The 17738-nt window shown below is 41.2% G+C and overlaps 1 protein-coding gene across 8 annotated transcripts in view; it reads left to right on the top strand.

Annotated features, from left to right (window-relative positions):
* plod2 (procollagen-lysine, 2-oxoglutarate 5-dioxygenase 2) overlaps positions 1-17738 on the top strand; it is a 186016-nt gene that overhangs the window by 120336 nt on the left and 47942 nt on the right. For all 8 annotated transcript variants that reach the window (XM_073041541.1, XM_073041539.1, XM_073041543.1 and 5 more), the window contains exons 9-11: positions 9106-9231; positions 12161-12279; positions 15560-15664. In XM_073041541.1, coding sequence (XP_072897642.1) covers positions 9106-9231; positions 12161-12279; positions 15560-15664 — 350 coding nt within the window. The remainder of the gene's footprint in view (positions 1-9105; positions 9232-12160; positions 12280-15559; positions 15665-17738) is intronic.

Genomic DNA, 17738 nt, shown 5'->3' with positions numbered 1-17738 from the left:
GTGGAGAAAGTACAAACTCCTTACAGACAGCGATGGGAATAGAACCCGGTCGCTGGTACTGCACAGCATTTTGCTAACCACTACACTACCATGCTGCCCAAGTGATACAGTACAGCGGAAGTGCATTGCTGGCAGACAGATGCAAGTCATGCAGTGAAGTCTCCATCTTGCTGTAGTGGGAGCACACAAAATGCTGGAGGAACTCAGCATGCTGATGCACGATGCTCCCTGGCCCGCCGAGTTTCTCCAGCATTTTGTGGGTGTTGCTTCGGATTTTCAGCACCTGCAGACTTTCTGATGTTTGCTGTACTGGGAATCCATTCAGTCACCTAAGTGGGATAGAAGGTGTCCTTGAACTTGCTGGTGTGGGCTTTCGGGCATTTGTATCATCTCCCCATTGGGAGGTTGGAGAGGAGAAAACGTCCGGGTGGGTGGAATCTTTGATTATGTTGGCTGCTTTACTGAAATAGCTGATATAATCTTGTGTAGGCAGAGTCCATGGAGACCAAGTCCATTTTTGTGACATGCTGATCTATGTTCACAGCTCTCTAGTTTCTTGCTGTTACAGATGAAGCAGTTACCATGGCAAGCTGTGATACATCCAGATAGGATGCGTTTTACAGTGCATCGATAAAATATAACAAGGTTTGAAGAAAACTTGCCAGTTTCATTAGTCTCCTGATGAGATAGAAGCACCTGTAAGCTTTTTTATTTGGCTGTGGCATCAACATGATTGCACAAGAATAGGTTACTGGTATTGCTTACTCTTGACACCCAGCCCTGATGATGTAAACCGGAGCATGATGTAATCAGACCCCTTTCCTGAAGTTGATTACCAGCTCTTTCGGTGACACTGAGGGAAAGATTGTCATCTTGACACTACGTCACAAGGCTGTCTATCTCATTTCTATGATCCGACTCATCATTATTTGAGATACAGCCCACTGTGATGGTGTCAGCTGTCATTGGTAAACTTGTATGTGGAGTTAGAGCACAATCTAGGCTTGCAGACCCTCGGGGTGGCAAGCCTATGGCACACATGCCCAAGCTGGGACACACAAAAAATTCTGCTGGCACAAGGTATATAGTGCCACTCCTCGGTTCTTTAAACCACACCCAGAGTAAAAAGATACATTATAATTATGTTTACTGCTAAATGAAGCAGTGAATTATAGTTTACAACATCTGAGCAGTGAGATGTTTTTACAAGAGATATGGCGGCTTAGTGCCAACTTAGTTACAAGAATATATGATGTTGGATGATATGTTTTGAAAAGCCCTCATGGTCACATTTCTTACGTTATATATGAGGTACAGTAATATCTAGAAATTACATTGTTTTCAATTGCCTTTATAAGAAATTAATAATTTTTGAACAGGGTTTGTAAAAATGCTTCATGTGTAATCAATCTCTCTTTGCTGTACTTTTATCAATTGCAAACCACTGAATACATGTAAATAAGCAATAGGACCCACCTTTCTTAAAATAGTCGTTAATTATTATTGCTAATTCATTAATCACCAATCATCTCTAATCAAGATTGTCATGGTATGTGAGAGGATTTTTTTTTTTAGAAGATTATCGTCAATTTGGGCACTTGCTCTCAAGAAGGTTCCGACACCCTGGTAGAGTGGGGGGACTGGGTACGCAACCTAGTTGGACACTGTTACTGAGAATAATTGTGACAAAGGGGTTGCTGCCTATCCTTTTTGAGTGTGATCTGTTGGTCAGGAAGTCAAGGAGCCCATTGCAAAAGGATGTGAAAGCTTTTACAGTAATTTGTATCCAGGATCAAGCCAGGCTGATGAAGCTGCACAGTGTTTTGTTTATCTTTCTTTGCTGTTTAACAGCAGTGCTACACACAGTAATGAAATCTGCTCAAGAGGAATGCCATCGTTACTCAAATGTTCTTATTTCTACTGGGACTGAAGCATTGATTCCAAATCCAGATGTTTAACATGTGGAAGTCAGAAGATGGATGAGGGGAGCTCTGTGAAACGACTGCTGGTCCTTCGGAGTGCGCGTCATTCCTGTCCAAGTACAAAAGTGGAAGATGTTTCTTTACCCACTACGCTGATGTCAGCGGTACTTGTTCTTGCAAGTTGATTCATGAAAGGGGCCCTTCCCAGCTTGACATTTTACATCAGCTGTTAGTCAGCCGATGGGGCTTCTGAATGGCATCAGGAAAGATGCACTGGATTTGCCTGTGCATTAGTTAGAACAGTTTTAAATGAGAAAGGTTGAACTGAGTTACAAACTATGGTGACAAAGTCATATAAAGTACTAATGCATATTAGCCTTTTTGTTTGTGAGAATCATGAGTTTGTAAAGCTCAGATAATGGGGTGCAAAACAAAACTCTGCTTTTGTATCCAATACAGTCTAGTGATAATCCACCTGCAGAAAATCTCAGTGTTTACCTCTTTGAGCCTGATAGTCATCCTTAACCATCAAAAAATAAATTCAGCAGGCCACCCGCAGTCCTGACATAATCCATCTGAAAGTTCAGCCATGTGATTTGAACCTCTTCTAAACAGTTTGTAGCATAGCTTACTTTTTATCTTCACTTGGATTTAGTATTTGAACTATGCAGTGCTGAGGTGTCTCAGCTTATTTGCCCTGACAATGAGGGTGAAGCTTGGGCAGGTACGAACATCTGCAGGACATCAGTCTATGCTCAAAGTACTTCACGACCTTCAACTCCGTCCTTTTTCCTTCCCTGCGGCGTTTTTTTAATTGGAGATAGTATCGACAGGCTGCTTGCAGCTTCTGGGCTTTGGTTTAATCTCGAGCAGCATCTCTCCCCCTTTACAAAGAGGTTTTTGTGGTAGCATTTCATATTCTGAGATGTATAAACCAGTTGGTTGACTGGTGTTTAGTGAGAGATGAGGTTGTACGGGCTAAATCTTGTGCAATATATACCGTACTGCACATGCAGCCTTGATGTGGGAGACTGAATTTATTTGAACAGCAGGAGGATGTAATTTGTGCAGCAAAAGGTTACATTTAAGGAGATCTTTAAGACTTAAAGCCCCACCCAGACATTTGTGCAGCAGCATCTTTCATATCTGCTTCCAGTTTTAACTAATTACAACTTGTGATTCCATGTTAAGTATCGCTGCACAGGGTGATCTCCTGGTGCAGAATTAGTGGATTGCTGGCACAAAGGGGAGCATGCTTTTGTATTTGCTAAGGTTGCAGGAACAAGGACGGGCAGTTCCAGAATGCAGCGGTGGCAAGATAATCCTTTGATATGTCTGAATGGAATCCTGAGGGCTGCGTATTATAAAATGCATAAATCGAGACCTTGAAATTTTCAGGCAGCTGCCAGTGACATTATAAATGTACGAAGGAGGGCCCTGAGATTAAGTAATTGTTGGCATGTTTGCTCTGGCTTTGTATTTTAAAAAATTAATGTCCGCAATCCTCTTTCATAGCTTATCTTTATATAGTTGGCAAGTGATTCGAAAGTTGAGTTCAAATCTATTATCAGGCAGTCACAAAACAAAGAAATACAATAGGACTCATGAAAAACCACACACAACAAAGACTGCCACAGATCCGATGTGCAAAAGAGGACAAATAGGAACAAAAAATAAACAAATAACACGTGGAGCATGAACGGCAGAGTCAGTGAAGGAAAGTCCGCAGCCAGAGAGCCAGGCCAGCGCTGAAGCGAGTGAAGCCAGTCCAGGAGCCCGATGGCTGCAGAGCAGCAACTGCTTCTGAACCTGGCGACACGGGGTCAGGACTTCTGCTCCTGCCGCCTGACGATAGTAGCGGGAGGTGGGTCAAACGCAGGCAGGTGGCACTGAGCACCTTTTCCTTTCCGTCGTCGGCCTCGATTTAAATCTTGCTTGATGTTTTAAATGGGCACAGAATAATGGAGCTCAGCACGTGTTTGTCTTCCACCATCAAGCTTCGACACAGCATCCACCCCTAGTGATGACCGCCCTGGCCATACCTGCACACACGAGAGTCCAGTTCATCGAATCCCCCAGCTGATCACAAAAGCAACAGTTCATTAGGCAGTTCAAAGTACATCCCTTAAAGGGAAATTACAAGCTATGAACTGCAGCAATTGCAGTCCAGAAGAAATATATCAAACAGATATATTTCTTTACCATTCCTTTACTAAGGAAACTGGAATGGAGTCAATGGAAACAAGGCAAACAAGTAAGGAAGTCATGCAACTTATACAAATTAAAGAGGAGGAGGTGCTTGCTGTCTTGAGGCAAATCAGAGTAGATAAATCCCCAGGACCTGACAGGGTATTCCCTCGGACCTTGAAGGAGACTAGTGTTGAAATTGCAGGGGCCCTGGCAGAAATATCTAAAATGTCAATATCCATGGGTCAGGTGCCGGAGGATTGGAGGATAGCTCATGTAGTTCCATTGTTTAAAAAAGGCTCAAAAAGTAAGCCAGGAAATAATAGGCTGATAAGTTTGACATCGGTAGTAGGTAAATTATTGGAAGGAATACTGAGAGATAGGATCTACAAGTATTTGGATAGACAGGGACTTATTAGAAAAAAGTCAGCATGGCTTTGTGCGTGATAGGTCATGTTTAACCAATCTATTAGAGTTTTTTGAGGAAGTTACCAGGAAAGTGGATGAAGGGAAGGCAGTGGATGTTGTCTACATGGACTTCAGTAAGGCCTTTGACAAGGTCCCGCATGGGAGGTTAGTTAGGAAGATTCAGTCGCTAGGTATACATGGAGAGGTAGTAAATTGGATTAGACATTGGCTCAATGGAAGAAGCCAGAGAGTGGTAGTGGAGGATTGCTACTCTGAGTGGAGGCCTGTGACAAGTGGTGTGCCTGTGACTAGTGCTGGGTCCATTGTTATTTGTCATCTATATCAATGATCTGGATGATAATGTGGCAAATTGGATCAGCAAATTTGCTGATGATACAAAGATTGGAGGTGTAGTGGACAATGAGGAAGGTTTTCAAAGCTTGCAGAGGGATTTGGACCAGTTGGAGGAATGGGCTGAAAAATGGCAGATGGAGTTTAATGCGGACAAGTGTGAGGTATTGTACTTCGGAAGGTCAAACCAAGGTAGAACATACAAGGTAAATAGTAGGACACTGAGGAGTGCAGTAGAACAGAGGGATCTGGGAGTACAGGTACATAATTCCCTAAAAGTGGCTTCTCAAGTAGATAGGGTTGTAAAGAAAGCTTTTGGTACATTGGCCTTTATAAATCAATGTATGGAGTATAAGAGTTGGAATGTAATGGTGAAGTTGTATAAGACATTGGTGAGACCAAAGTTGGAGTATTGTGTGCAGGTTTGGTCACCTAATTACAGGAAGGATATTAATAAGGTTGAAAGAGTGCAGAGAAGGTTTACAAGGATGTTGCCAGGACTTGAGAAACTGAGTTACAGAGAAAGGTTGAATAGGTTAGGACTTTATTCCCTGGAGCGTAGGAGAATGAGGGGTAATTTGATAGAGGTGTATAAAATTATGATGGGTATAGATAGAGTGAATGCAAGCAGGCTTTTTCCACTGAGGCCAGGGGAGAAAAAAACCACAGGTCATGGATTAAGGGTGAAGGGGGAAATGTTTAAAGGGAACATTGGGGGGGGCTTCTTCACGCAGAGAGTGGTGGGAGTGTGGAATGAGCTGCCAGATGAAGTGGTGAATGCGGGCTCACTTTTGACATTTAAGAAAAACTTGGACAGGTATATGGATGAGAGGGGTTTGGAGGGATATGGCCCAGGTGCAGGTCAGTGGGACTAGGCAGAAAAATGGTTCGGCACAGCCAAGAAGGGCCAAAAGGCCTGTTTCTGTGCTGTAATGTTCTATGGTTCAGAGTTTTGTGAGCTGGCTGCAAAATGTCACCGGTTGGTCACTAGCATAATCTTGAATACTACTTTTCTGCCTTTGCGACCTGCTTAATAACTGCAAAGCCTTGTTAATTGGTCATCCTATGTTACACCATGCAGAGATTAAAGGTGATGAATTGTGGGTCATTAATGTTTAATACTCTTGATCAGAATTCGGGCTGGCCAATAAATGCTGGCTTTAGTAGTCATGTCACAATCCTGAAAATTAATATTAAAATATTTTTGACTGGTATTTAGCATGAGGTTTTTAAAAGATGAAAGCAGAGTGTTAAATATTGTTTACAAATCATTAATTTCAATTGGCAAGTGTATTTGTCCTTCATCGGCAATCTTCCCTCTCTTTTTCTCCCCCTCCCCCATAATTTGTTGTTGGCCCTTAGCTCCCAGAGGAGCTTAGGCCATCGATGATGAACTCCTTGGAGGTCAATGTTTCTGTAATCTATTGTATCCCCTGTACAGGTGATTGGCCTGTACAGCTTCACCAGAAGCCTGTTGGCTAGCATTGCCTATTTTCAGTTTTCATAATGGCGAGGTAGTGTTGGACTTTCAGAGGTTTCCCCCCCCCCATATTACACAATTATTTCCTCCTTACACTAAAATCTGTCCCAGATTATCTTGATTTATGGTGATAACATTAGAACTGTAATGTATATTTGTGCTTGTGTACGCACGATCCTTCTGGCTGCAACAATACTGTTGCAAGAAAAAGTTTGTGTACGCTTTGCAGTTACTGGGTTCTGCATTAATTCCTCAAAAAGTATGGTCTGATCTTCATCTAAGTCACAATAATAGACAAACAGAATCTGCCATACTATTAACGCAAACAGTTGTACTGCTCGTCATTACTGAATACACCATTTAAACAATCACTGTCTAGGTTCAAAAAAATAAGTGAAGTCATGGGTAATGCCTTCTACAAAAGCTATTTGGAGAAGGGTGTTCCGATCAATGAGTTAAGATTGGAGCTGTGAGTTGTAGAGGTGCCCTGCCCTTTTAAAAAAGAGACACCCAAAATCAAGCCCCAGCAAAGCCTGTACTTTTCAAGAAAGATCTGTTTATGTAGACAATGCTTCATTCAAAACAACTTTCAGAGGACCTTAGAAGAAGAATGGTAGAGATTCATGAAGCTGGAGAAGGCTACAAAAACATTTCTAATGACCTGAGTGTTCATCCCTCCACAGTAAGAGAAACTGTCTCCAAAAGGAGGAAACTCATTACTGTTGCGGCTTTCCTTGTGAGTAGGTGTCCTGCAAAGATCACTCAAAGAGCACAATGGGCAATGCTGAAGGAAGGGAAAAGGAACCCAGAGGTAACAGCAAAAGATCAGCAGAAATCTCTAGAACTTGCTGAAGTCTCTGTTCATGTGTCCACTATAAGAAAAGCACTGAACAAGAATGGTGTTCATGGAAGGACACCGTGGAGGAAACCACTGCTCTCCAAAAAAAAAAAACCATTTCTGCTCAGCTCAAGTTTGCAGAGACCACCCGAATGTTCCACAACGCTTCTGAGACAATATTCTGTGGACAGATGAGTCAAAAGTTGAACTTTTTAGCAGAAATACACATTGCTATGTTTGAAGGAAAAAGGGCACTGCACACCAGCACCAAAACCTCATCCCAGCTGTGAAGCCTGGTGGAAGGAGCATCATGGTTTGTGGCTGCTCTAATGCCTCAGGGCCTGGACAGCTTGCAGTCACTGAGGGGACAATGAATTCAAAATTGTATCAAGACATTTTACAGGAGAATGTGAGGGTTGCAGTCCATCACCTGAAGGTTAATAGAAATTGGAGAATGTTACAAGGCAAATGATCCGAAAGACGAGAGTAAATCAACAACAGAACGGTTTAAAATGAAACAAATTTGTGTTTTGAAATAGCCAAGTCAGAGTCCAGATCGTAACCCAATTGAAATGCTGTGGTATAACCTGAAGAGAGCTGTTCATGCAAGGTATCCCAGAAATATTGATGAAATGAAACAGTTTTATATGGAGGAATGATCAAAAATTCCTCCAAGCCCAATATGCAGGACTGATCAACAGCGACCAGAAACGTTTGGTTGAAGTTATTGCTGTACGGGGGGGGGGGTCACACAAGTTACTAAAAACAAAGCTTCAGTACATTTTCCAAGAAATATATGTAATATTGGATCATTTTCTCAATGAATAAATGATCAAGTATAATTATTTTTGTGTTATTTATTTAATTGGGTTCTCTTTATCTAGTTTTAGAACTTTCATGAAGATCTGATCATATTTTAGGTCCTACTTATGCAGAAATAGAGAAAATTCTAAAGGGTTCACAAACTTTCTAGCACCTCTGTAATTAATGTAAATCTAAGGCAACTTCGTCCTGCAGGAGAAGTATTAATTCTACTTTTATCAATGTATGTTTGGCGTAAACTTGCCCCAAATGAAGTGCAAAGTAATTAGATTATAGATTGTTGTAGGGGCATGCAACATGGAAACAGGACCTTTGGTCAGGATTTTCATGTATGGCCTTTTTCCAATTCTTACCACTATCCACTAACCATCTGTCGATCCTCATTCTAGACCATGGACAACCTTTTTATGCCATGGACAAATACCATTAAGCAGGGGTTCCGTGGACCCCAGTTTGGGAACCCCTGCACTAATATTTTTTTCATTCTGTCCACATTCCTATCAATTACCCCAAATTCTGCCTGCTAACAACTCACATGGTGATGACAAATCTCTAAGACATAGGAGAAAACTAGAGTACTCAGGGGAAGAGTTTGCAAAACATGCAAGCTTTGTGCAGATAGTACCTAAGGTCAGGGTTGAACCCAGGATGCTGAAAGTATGAGGGCAGCAACTCCATAAACTTGTGTGACTGTTCCTTCCCCATCCTCTCCCAACCCAACAGGTACTTTAGATTCCTCCCTGATGCCAAAGATAAGCTAGTTGGCAGGGCAATTGGCTATATAAATTGTTCCTATAATAATTATTGGCTTTTACTATCACCTATACAGAGATACTGTGGGACAAGTCTTTTGTTTGTGTGCCATCAGACCAGTCATGCCATATATAAATAGTTGAAGGTCGTAGAGTCAAATCGTTCTATAGAGAAAAAGTGTAGCAGCTATAAAGAAGATGCAGTGCAGGTTAAAATAAAATGACAGAGTTGAGCTGGAGAAGAATGCTGCAAATGTGGGACAATCCATATAGATGCTTGACAGGACAGACTCTAGTTCCAGCTATTCATTATAACTGATCCTATTCAATGTATTTGTCGTTCAGGAATACCCCAGTGTGACTGTCGGCATATTCATTGAACAGCCAACACCCTTCCTTCCAGAGTTTTTGGAAAGACTGTTGACCATCGATTATCCGAGAGAGAAGCTTAAGTTTTTCATACACAATAAGGTAAGCCTTCTGCTGGTAATTGAGTGTATAGTTGTTACACTTCTGCCCTAATTGTATTAAACTCAAAACTCTGTACAATTTACGCATGTCAATATCTCTGATGCTCTATCTTGAGCCCAACATACCAATGCAACTATAAAGAGGGCATTACAGCAGCTATATTTCCTTAGGAGTTTGAGGAGATTTGGTATGTCACCAAAGAGACTTGCAAATTTCTACAGGTGCTTTCTAACTGGGTCCACCACCAATCACCCTCTGGTATAGGGTGGCTACTGCACAGGATCAAAGTAAGCTGCAGAGATTTGTAAACTTAGCTCCATCATGGGCACTAGTCTCTGTAGTATCCAGGACATCTTCAATGAGCGATGCCTTGGAAAGGCAGCATCCATCGCTTCAGACCCCCATCACCCAGGACATGTCTTGCTGTAATTCACATTTTTTTTCTCTATTACTATGTACAGTCGGCCCTCCTTATCCGTGAGTTCTGCATGCACGAATTCAACCGACCGCAAATCACGAAAACCCGGAAGTGCTCTTCCAGCACTTGTTGTTCGAGCATGTACAGACTTTTTTTTCTTGTCATTATTCCCTAAACAATGCAGTGTAACAACTAGGTTACATAGCATTTACATTGTATTAGGTATTATAAGTAATCTAGAGATGATTTAAAGTATATGGGAGGATGTGTGTAGGTTACTGTGGATCGGGATCGGAAAAAAATCAGAAGTTTTCTTACTATATAAGTCGAAACAGATACATCTGGTATTATTTAGCGTCAGTTAGTCAAACGTTTGTCTTAGTTTATAGCATATATTTTACCTTTCTATGCATATAAAGCACTTAACGTATGTTCCAGCGCCAGGCTCGGGAAGTTCCCGAGTTCGATCCAGTGACAGACCACTTCCGAGCGCGCTCTTCTTCCGTGCCTGGTTGATGTGGAGGATCAAAAACCTAAAACCCCCAAAATACAATAATTAAACCACTGTGTTGCTTAGTAATAATTGTAGCCTTCATCGGGGCAGGGCCTTTCTCACTTTATCCTTTAAAATTGTTCCAATTGTTGACCAACTGTAGCCTAACGCTTTTCCAAAGACCGATGGCATTTTACCTCTTTCCGATGGCTTTATTATTTCCACTTTATCGTGATCGTGATTATTTTGGTGAACTGAAACACTGCACATTCAAAGCTCCGCCACCGGGTCCTAATGTCCACCGCACTGAGACAGGTTAAATAAGGTCTGGGTTTCAGCAGGGTCCTAAGGTCCACCGCATTGAGACAGGTTAAATAAGGGACTTGAGCATCCTCATTTTTTGGTGTCCGTGAGAGGTCCCGGAACCAGTCCGTCGCGGATAAGGAGCGCCAACTGTATTGCATCGTACTGCTGCCACAAAGATGACACATTTCACAGCTTATGCCAGTGATTATTAAATCTGATTCTGAGTTCATTTTCAGTTCTGTTGAAGGTGATAAAGCTGAGGTTTTCCATCACTAAGAATAGTTTGTTCTTACTTTGATGTGTAGCACTTTTAGCTTGAGCATTAACCCAGAAACTGAAACAAAATTAATCATAAGCTTATCACTAACTTCTGGCAACTACGAGTGCAGTATCCAAAATTATGAGGGGTATAGATTAGGTAAATGCAAGCAGGCCTTTTCCACTGAGGCACTATAGGACTACAACCAGAGGTCATGGATTAAGGGTGAAAGGTGAGAAATTTAAGGGGAACATGAGGGTAGACTTCTTCACCCAGAGGGTTGTGAGAGTACGGAATGACCTGCCAGCACAAGTAGTGCATGAACTCAAGTTCAAAGTTTAAGAGAAGTTTGGATAAATAAACGGATGGTAGGGGTATGGAGGACTATGGTCTCAGTGCAGGTCAATGGATGTAGGCAGTTTAAATGGTTTTGGCATGGACTAGATGGACTGAAGGGCTTGTTCTGTGCTTCTCTCTGACTTGATAAGTGCACAGATAGATGTGGAAACTATAAAATTGCTATCCACTTTGCCTATACCTGTAATATTTGCTACATCACTACATCAACTGGAGAAAGAACAATGAAATGCATATCAGAATTTGGCTTATTACCATTAACATAGGTGGGAAACTTGTTTTCTGTCAGCAGTACAGAGCAAAACATAATAAAAACTACAAGGTACATTAAAAAATAAGTTGTGCAGAAGAGAAATAGGAATAAGTATCAAGTGGAGAACTTCAGAATAATTGGGGGAATCCACTATAAATAGCTGGAGACACAGGAGAGTGCAGATGTTGAGAATCTGGATCAATCCATAAAGGAGCTACAGGAATTCAGTGGATCAGACGCATCCATGGTGGGAAATGGACTGTCAATATTTCAGGTCAAGTCTTTGCATCAGCACTGTTTCTCAGCCAGTCCTGAGGAAAGGTCTTGACCCAAAGATAGACTGTCCAAAAATAATTGAATGTTGCTTGATTGAGTGTAGGAACTTTTGCTTGCATAATAATTTGTAAATGCTCTGTCTCTCTCTCATTCAATTTGGAGTCTTATTCCATCAGATTTTAATTATTTTTAAATTTTTAGAACAAAACTCGAATTTTTTTTATGAAAGTCTTTATTCCTTTTCATATTTCCAGCTCCGGCTCTTTTTAACATTCTGTACATGATTTGGCTTTGACTTACAATCCTAATTCTTACTGTGCAAGTCTCAACAAGGACTTTTTCAATCTGCTTGCTTGAGGAAGATGTACTGTTTTTATACAGGCATCAAATCACCTCTAGAAGGTCAAAAACCTAACAGAATAGTTTTCAATGTATTTTTTCAATGTAAATACCTGTTAAAAGTCCGACAGCAGTTGTAAGTGCTCTGAAGAAGTAGAACTGCTCTTTTATTACTGACTGGGAAATTAGGCCATTAACTCTATCTCAAGAAATGTGTTCTACTTTTAGGAAGTTTACCACGAAAAGCATTTACTCAAGTTCTGGAAGAAATACAAAGGTATAATTGAAGTGAAGTTTGTCGGGCCTGAGGAAGTCTTGAGTGAAGGAGATGCAAGGAATATGGGAATGTGAGTCATTCCATTCAAATACTCTTGTTTGTAACTGGATAAGGTGCAATGAGAAAAGTTACATTGGAAATAATTCAGAAAGTATGTAGCTGTGGTGGTTGATGGTTGGGTTGAGTCTTTCTCAGATCCCAGCAATTTACTTGCAAATGTTTTGTCACCATACACGAGATGTCATCAGTGCACTGTTAATTGTGGTGTGTCGTCCAAATGCTTGGCTTTTGTATACTTATCAGTCAGGTGATTGGTAATCAATTTGGAAACTCATGGCGCATGCAAAGGTGCGGTATGCAAGAGAATTCCTAAAAGCATGGTTTTCCGCGAACAGATTTGTAAACAAACATGTAGACATTGATCCCATTTATGAGCTGGTGCGGGCAAAATTCCAGACCACAACACATGAAGTTTGCTGTGCAGCCGATCAGCAACAAAACTTCCTCCCCGCATCACAATTGAGTTACCGAAATGATGAGCAATCAGCTGATTGATAAGTGTATAAAGGCCAAACCTTTGGAGGACATGTCACAATTAGCATCACGCTGATGATGTCTCCTCATATGGTGATGAAACATTTGCAAGTAAGTTGCCAGATTGGAGAACAACTCAGCCCAACCATAAGATACATTACAATTCAGCTCTCTGCTACAATCACTGTCTTGTCACCTCAGTAATTCCAAAAGTTTCTATTCAGCTAACTCACAGGTTCCATGCTGGAGAGGCAATGAACAGCGGAATATTATTGCTCATTCCCTTGAAGTAAATCACTTAAGTTACTTTTTATTTGACCGTCAGTTTAGAAATTACACATGGTAACAAAATAATGATGTTTTGAACATTTATAATGAGTTACAGAAATCCTGGTATAATTTTGGACCTTCACTCATTTTATTTTTTTCGTATCCTAAACGTGTCTCTAATCTGACATTTTTTTAAATGTATATTTGTGAGAATTTTATCTGATTTATTTGGATTGAAAGTTGGAAATCTGTGAAGAACAAATGTATTCAGTGTAACACCCATCCAATGTATTTGGCAGGAGTGTGAGAAATAAAAACCCGCAGATCATAATAAGCCACGTGGAAAGAGAAACGGTTTCAGGTTATAGACTTTGACAAAAATGCCAGAGAAGGAAATTAGCAATAGTTTGCGCAGAAGATTGGGGAGGGATGCATGAAACAAAAAGAATATTAGTTCCAGTACCAATGTTTAATCTGGCTCTGCTGGTTATAAAAAGTCCCGCTTTCTAGCAAAATTGACAGGACTAAAATTGATGGCATTGTCTACCATCTGGCTATGGCTGGCAACTGCTGTAATGCAAATCTTTCTGGACTTTCCTGCATTAGATCTTGGGAATCTTCCCGATGAGTATTCGCCGGTGTAAACGTGCAGCACCGACAGCAGCCCCAAATGCATAAAAGATATCATCTCTCAAGAGAAAATTACCTGGAGTTATAATTTACTAATTAAGTTATTTTCAGTGTTGTAATTATATTTTAGTCAGTTTATGTAAGTGCATGCATGCATTTATAGTGTATTTGTTCCATTTTTAATTAAGAACATAGTAAGGGTAAGGGTAGGCAATTTGGCCCCTCAAGCCAATCTGATCATGCCTGATCTGCTCCAGGTGTTCCTGATAGCTCTCCACTTCCTGATCCATGAAGAAATCTGCCTCTTTCCTCTTCAAATTTAACAGGATTTCAGTTTTTGACAAGCTCCAAACTGCACTGAAAGTTCATAAATTTCAATGGTGTTTATTAGGCGCAGTAGCACAGACAGCTTTGATGGCCAGTGAGCAAAGGGGAAGGTTTTCTCAGGCTGTCAAAACCATTCTGTGACAGTGACAACCTGCCTGCACAAACTTGCACTGAAAGACTGGAAGAGGATCTCTTCCTTGTAGACCACAGTGTGGTCCCAGGTTCAAGGTGCAATGAGGCTATGAAATACACCATTGCAGTCTCCTCTGCATTGTTGGGAGACTTTATATTATAATATTCCCTCCTCCTCCCCCCCCCCCCACCCCACTCACTCTCTGTCCACACTCTTTCATGCTTTCTGTCCATCCCCTTTCCATGAAAAGCCTTGATAATCAGGTCTGCTCAAGACCAGCTTTAACTTGTGTTGGTTGGTGGGCATCCTAGAGTAGCAGTCAAGATCATTCTTGCTCAAATCATGGTCATGTGTCATGGAGACACGCCCTTCAGCCCACTGCGCACATACTGACCATCGACTACCCATCTGGTCAGTAGAACCTCATTGGAAGGACCTGTATCCGTGCTGTATCACTCTATGACCCTGACTCTACTCAAACCCTGACCTGAATAATTCCCGGCTAGTTTGGGTGGGCCATGATTTGTGCTGGGAACTTATTTTGCCCTCTGAAGGATTAAAAGTTTCCAAGATTATTAAGACACAAAGTGAAAGGGAAAGCAGATGCAAACCTGGCAAGCTATGCCTGCAAGCTGCATGAGGAGCAATCAAATAGACCAGGCAGCGTCTGTGGAGGAAACTGGACTGCTGGTATTTTGTGTCAAATCCCTTCACATAACTGCTACTGAGTTCCTCCAGTGTCTTGTTTGTAGCTCCAGATTTCTGAATTCCTGATCTCTTGTGTCTGCTAAGTGATAAAATTTATAACTGTGGCATGCCTTTAAATATTTTTACTTAAATTTTATAACTTGATCTGCCTGTCCTCTGTGGCAGTCACTTGATAGGAGTAATGCCCCAGGAGAAATTACCATTGCCTTAAAGGACTATGGGTACATTTTCATCACCAGGAAGACTGCATCACTCAGGGTTTACAAATCTAAATGCCCAAGATCAGATGTGAAGTAATGTAAATTCAAAACTGATCAATGGACATGAGGAGCCATTGAGGATAATGGGGAAGATTACTCGGGAACCCTTTTAGTTTCTTCTCTCTCTTTTACAGTGCAGCAGGGAGCCTGATTGAGAGGCTAGTTGCCAGCTGGGGGGAATGGTCTGCAGTGTAAATCAGAAGCCAGAAAGGAAGTGTTACATTTAAAAAAAACAATATGTTCTTCAGTTGATAAAAATGCAAGCTATCAAATTGAGCAAATTCTCCTTCAGTATTATTTTTGGAGGCATGTAATTTTGTTCCTATTTTTAAACTTGCCAAAATAACTTGATATGACAGCATCAAATCCTGAACAAAGGAGAAGAGCTTTGTGATTATTTCCGAGATGAAGATTGTGATTATAAAGATGTCAACATTCCATTTCTATGGAAAGTATAATTTACCTTACTCTGCCTTTTCTTTATTCAGGGACTACTGTCGGATGGATCCAAGGTGTGATTATTACTTCAACCTTGATTCAGATGTTGTACTGACAAACCCAAACACCCTCAAACTTTTAATTCAGCAAAACAGGTAAAGAGTTCATCAAGGCGCATGTTTGGACTGATGATTGACCCTCCTCTTGAAACTGGTGAATGAACATGGGAGAAAATCCTCATATCCAAACTTTAAAAAAGAGAAAATCCTGGGTTTGTATGAAGTTTTATGAAGTTGGGCTCAAGCAGTTATTGAAATCAAACTTTTGTGACTTACACATTAGTTAAAACTGGTGCTGGCAGTTAAAAGGTGGTGATAAATGTCCAGAGACTCTGGTTACTGTAGCGGCTACTTGAACAAATAAGGCTGTTGTATAATGCGTCCTCCGATCCAATCCAATAATAATGTTCAGAGCTCAAATCTTGGGCAATTCATTTGCAAAGGTTTCAACACCTCACAAGGGCTCCACTATTAATTATCCACAAAAGCTATCATACCTGGTGGCCCTCAGCTCAAAACTGCCCAAAACAGAGCATGAATATGTAACTAAAACCTTGACTTTTACCCCCACATGACTAGCTACTGTAATAAACACAATAAACATGCAACAGCAATACAATGTGGATAGAACACAGATGCACGGCTCCTACAGTCATCTGTCAATGATGTCAGGATCAGCTCGGGCCCATGTATCCCAGGTGCCACCTGGCCAAAAAGGAAACAGCAGCCAGTGCTCTGTTCAGGGAAGATTAAAGACCTTCTCTCCCAAGACTCTCGCCTTTACACTACTGTCCTCTCAGTTGTGAGAAAACTTCTCCAAGAACCACAATGCAGATTCCATCCTTGAAAAGCAAAAGAACAGCATAATCATGACCTTTTTCAACCTCCTAAAGAGCTTTGAACTCCAGTAAACAAGAGAAAAAAATAGTGTATTTTTTCAATCCCAACATAGATTGGGATCAAGCATCAAACTTCATCCATTCTCCGTTCTTCAGTTCTGCACTTCATTTCCAATATACCCACTGGTGTAGTGGAGTTAACCTGCAGGATAAATGAGGGAACGGTTCAACCTTCACCACCACCTTAGACCAAGGTACAGTATGCTGCCAATTCTTTCTTTCTTACACACTTAGGTATCTAGAATTGAATTAAGGTCTTGACGCAGGGTTTCAACCACAAACATCAACAGTTTCTTCCCTCCATAAATGCTGTTCAGCCCACCAAGTTCCTACAGGTTGTTGCTCCAGATTACAGCATCTGCAGTTTCTGGTGTCTCCTTTGAGTAGATTGTGCCAATAATATCGCAGTTGGCATAATGCTGTTATAGTGCCTTTAGATAGATAGATAGATACTTTAATAGATACATTAATGATCACTGGCTCCATATGAGGCCTAGTGCCTTTTGAGCCCCCTGTCGAAGAAAGGATGTGCTGAAACTGGGGAGGGTTCAAAGGAGCTTCACGAAAATGATTCTGGGATTGAAAGGCTTGTCACATGAGGAGCGTTTGATGATTCTGCGCCGCTACTCACTGGAATTCAGAAGAAAGGAGCGACCTCATTGAAACCTTTCGAATGTTGAGAGGCCTTGATAGAGTGGATGGGGAGAGGACGTTTCCTGTGGTGGGGGAAGACAGCCTCAAGATAGAGGGGCATCCTTTTAGAATGGAGATGAGGAAGGATTTCTTTAGCTGGAGAGTGGTGAATCTGTGGAATTTGTTGCCACAGGCAGCTGTGGAGGCGAAGTAATTCGATTTATTTAAGGCAGAGATTTATAGATTCTTAATCATTCAGGGCATGAAGGAAGAAGATAGGAGATTGGGGATGAGAGGGAAAATGGATCAGCCATTTTCAACCAGTGGGCAAAGTGGACTAATTCTGCTCCTATATCTTATGGTCTTTTGATTCTTGCCCGCTGTAAGGTGTTTGTGTGTTCCTCCTGTCACTGTGTACTTTTCCTCCAGGTGCTCCGGCTTCATGCTGTGTAGTATGTGACATTGGTGAGCTGCCCCTCACTGATCTGATTTGACACAGTGTTTTGATATACATGTGGCAAATATATCTGATTCTATTGGGATTTGAATGACAGAAATTATATATTCAGTCTTGGATGGCATCAGTGTACGTTCCACAGAATTATATAAAGGTCTTAAAAAACTTTGACATGAGGTGT

Source organism: Hemitrygon akajei, chromosome 3 (assembly GCF_048418815.1).
Source record: "Hemitrygon akajei chromosome 3, sHemAka1.3, whole genome shotgun sequence".
Taxonomy (NCBI): Eukaryota; Metazoa; Chordata; class Chondrichthyes; order Myliobatiformes; family Dasyatidae; genus Hemitrygon; species Hemitrygon akajei.
Note: the sequence above shows the minus strand (reverse complement) of the source record. Positions and strands in the feature narration are given on the sequence as shown.